Source organism: Aplysia californica, unplaced genomic scaffold (genome assembly GCF_000002075.1).
Source record: "Aplysia californica isolate F4 #8 unplaced genomic scaffold, AplCal3.0 scaffold00457, whole genome shotgun sequence".
NCBI classification, from domain to species: domain Eukaryota; kingdom Metazoa; phylum Mollusca; class Gastropoda; order Aplysiida; family Aplysiidae; genus Aplysia; species Aplysia californica.
In genome coordinates this window covers 639,973-641,556 of record NW_004797727.1, presented here as the reverse complement: position 1 = coordinate 641,556, position 1,584 = coordinate 639,973, and the positions used below count along the sequence as shown (strand labels likewise).

Genomic DNA, 1,584 nt, shown 5'->3' with positions numbered 1-1,584 from the left:
TTATTCGACATCTCAGAGCAGCAAACAAAACCTCGCGTACCTGAAAGTTTTCCAACAAGCCCAGATGGTCCTTCAGCAAGACGTGGCCGTTGAACACACTCGTCTCTCTCAGCGCTTCCTCCAAACGCTCCCGGAGGGCGACTGCTGCCTCCTCCTCATCGCCCGACGACGAGGAAGATGAGGGCGACGAGGACAACAGCTCTCGACAGACCAGGGCGGAGTTTGAGGTAGAGGGGAGGACAGCGCGGTCCAAGTGAGCGGTGGAGGAAGACAAAGCCTCGCCAGGACTGTCGGGATGGGGACTTCCCGATACTACAGACGTGTTTCTCTTTTTAGCATCGGGGTTTTCCCGAATACTGTCGTTGAGAATGTCGTCCAGACCTGAGAAAATGTCGATGTCCAAGATTTTGGTGGGGTGCACTCGTTTATAAGAGGGTTTTAAATGTTTCTCCAAAGACGAAGAAGTAGTGGTTGAAGATGACGAAGAAGAAGATGATGATGATGATGGCAGCGTCGTTTCATCAGCGCCCGACTGGCCTGACGTGGATGACGATTTGTTGCTCTCCGTCTTGGCCACATCGCTGTGTCGTTGCTTGTGCTCTCTCTGCAGCAAGTAATGTTGGCGCTGTAGTTTGATTTGTAGCTGTCGCCTCTCCTCCATCTCCTGCTGCTGCCTCCGGAAGAAGGCGAGGTTCTCGCTGGAGACACTGGCGGGGGTACGTCCGTCGGAGGTCGCGTCCTCCTCTGTGTGCTCGTGCAGGATCTTCACCTCGATGATGTTCTTGGTGCGTGCCTCGTGGGTGTAACGACCGACTCGGATAGCTGCCGGGGGGGAGGGGGGGGGCAAAACAAGTTAGGTGGATTATAGAGATGATGATAATTTTAATGATACTGATAAGATAGTGATACTACTTCTTCTGCTGCTAATGCTTCAACATTGTACTACTATTTATAATAATAATATTAATAATGCTAAAAAAGATTTGGTCAGGAGGATAAACTATCAAGTTAAGTTTTTTAAAAATGAAAATAAAAATGAAAACAAGAATAAAACAGATAGATACATTAACAAAAAACTCCTTAGAAATACAAAAACATTGTAGATTGAAAAGCCCGAATGTTAGACAAAGGAAACTTTCGACCATGTTGGGTTGCCGTCCCAAATCGAGGTATATGAACAAAGGGAAGCTACCAAGCCATCGATTCCCTGACTTTGCTGCATGACAAAACACGACATAGGTTGTGTCTCTTGTTGACTCTTGTGTGGGAAAGTGTGGAAACGTTCTTTCTGATTCTGAACATTGCTGTAGTGCACGTGTTTACACACACACACACACACACACACACACACACACACACACACACACACACACACACACACACACACACACACACACACACATACACACACACACTAAACAACAACAACAACATCAATAACAACAACAACAATTGAACAGGCATATAATTCTTTAAATTAAATTAGGGATTCTAATTAAAGCATACAATACAATTAAGGGAATAGAATTCAAACCGACACACACACACACACACACACACACACACACACACACACACACACAC

The 1,584-nt window shown here is 46.0% G+C and overlaps 1 protein-coding gene across 1 annotated transcript in view; it reads right to left on the bottom strand.

The window, feature by feature from the left end:
* Window positions 1-822, bottom strand: part of LOC101863457 — a gene marked incomplete at both ends in the record, with an annotated part of 7,546 nt that extends 6,724 nt beyond the window's left edge. The window contains 1 exon segment of the mRNA XM_013086344.1: window positions 41-822. Within this exon segment, the coding sequence (XP_012941798.1) occupies window positions 41-822 (782 nt within the window).
* Window positions 823-1,584: the final 762 nt, after the last annotated feature.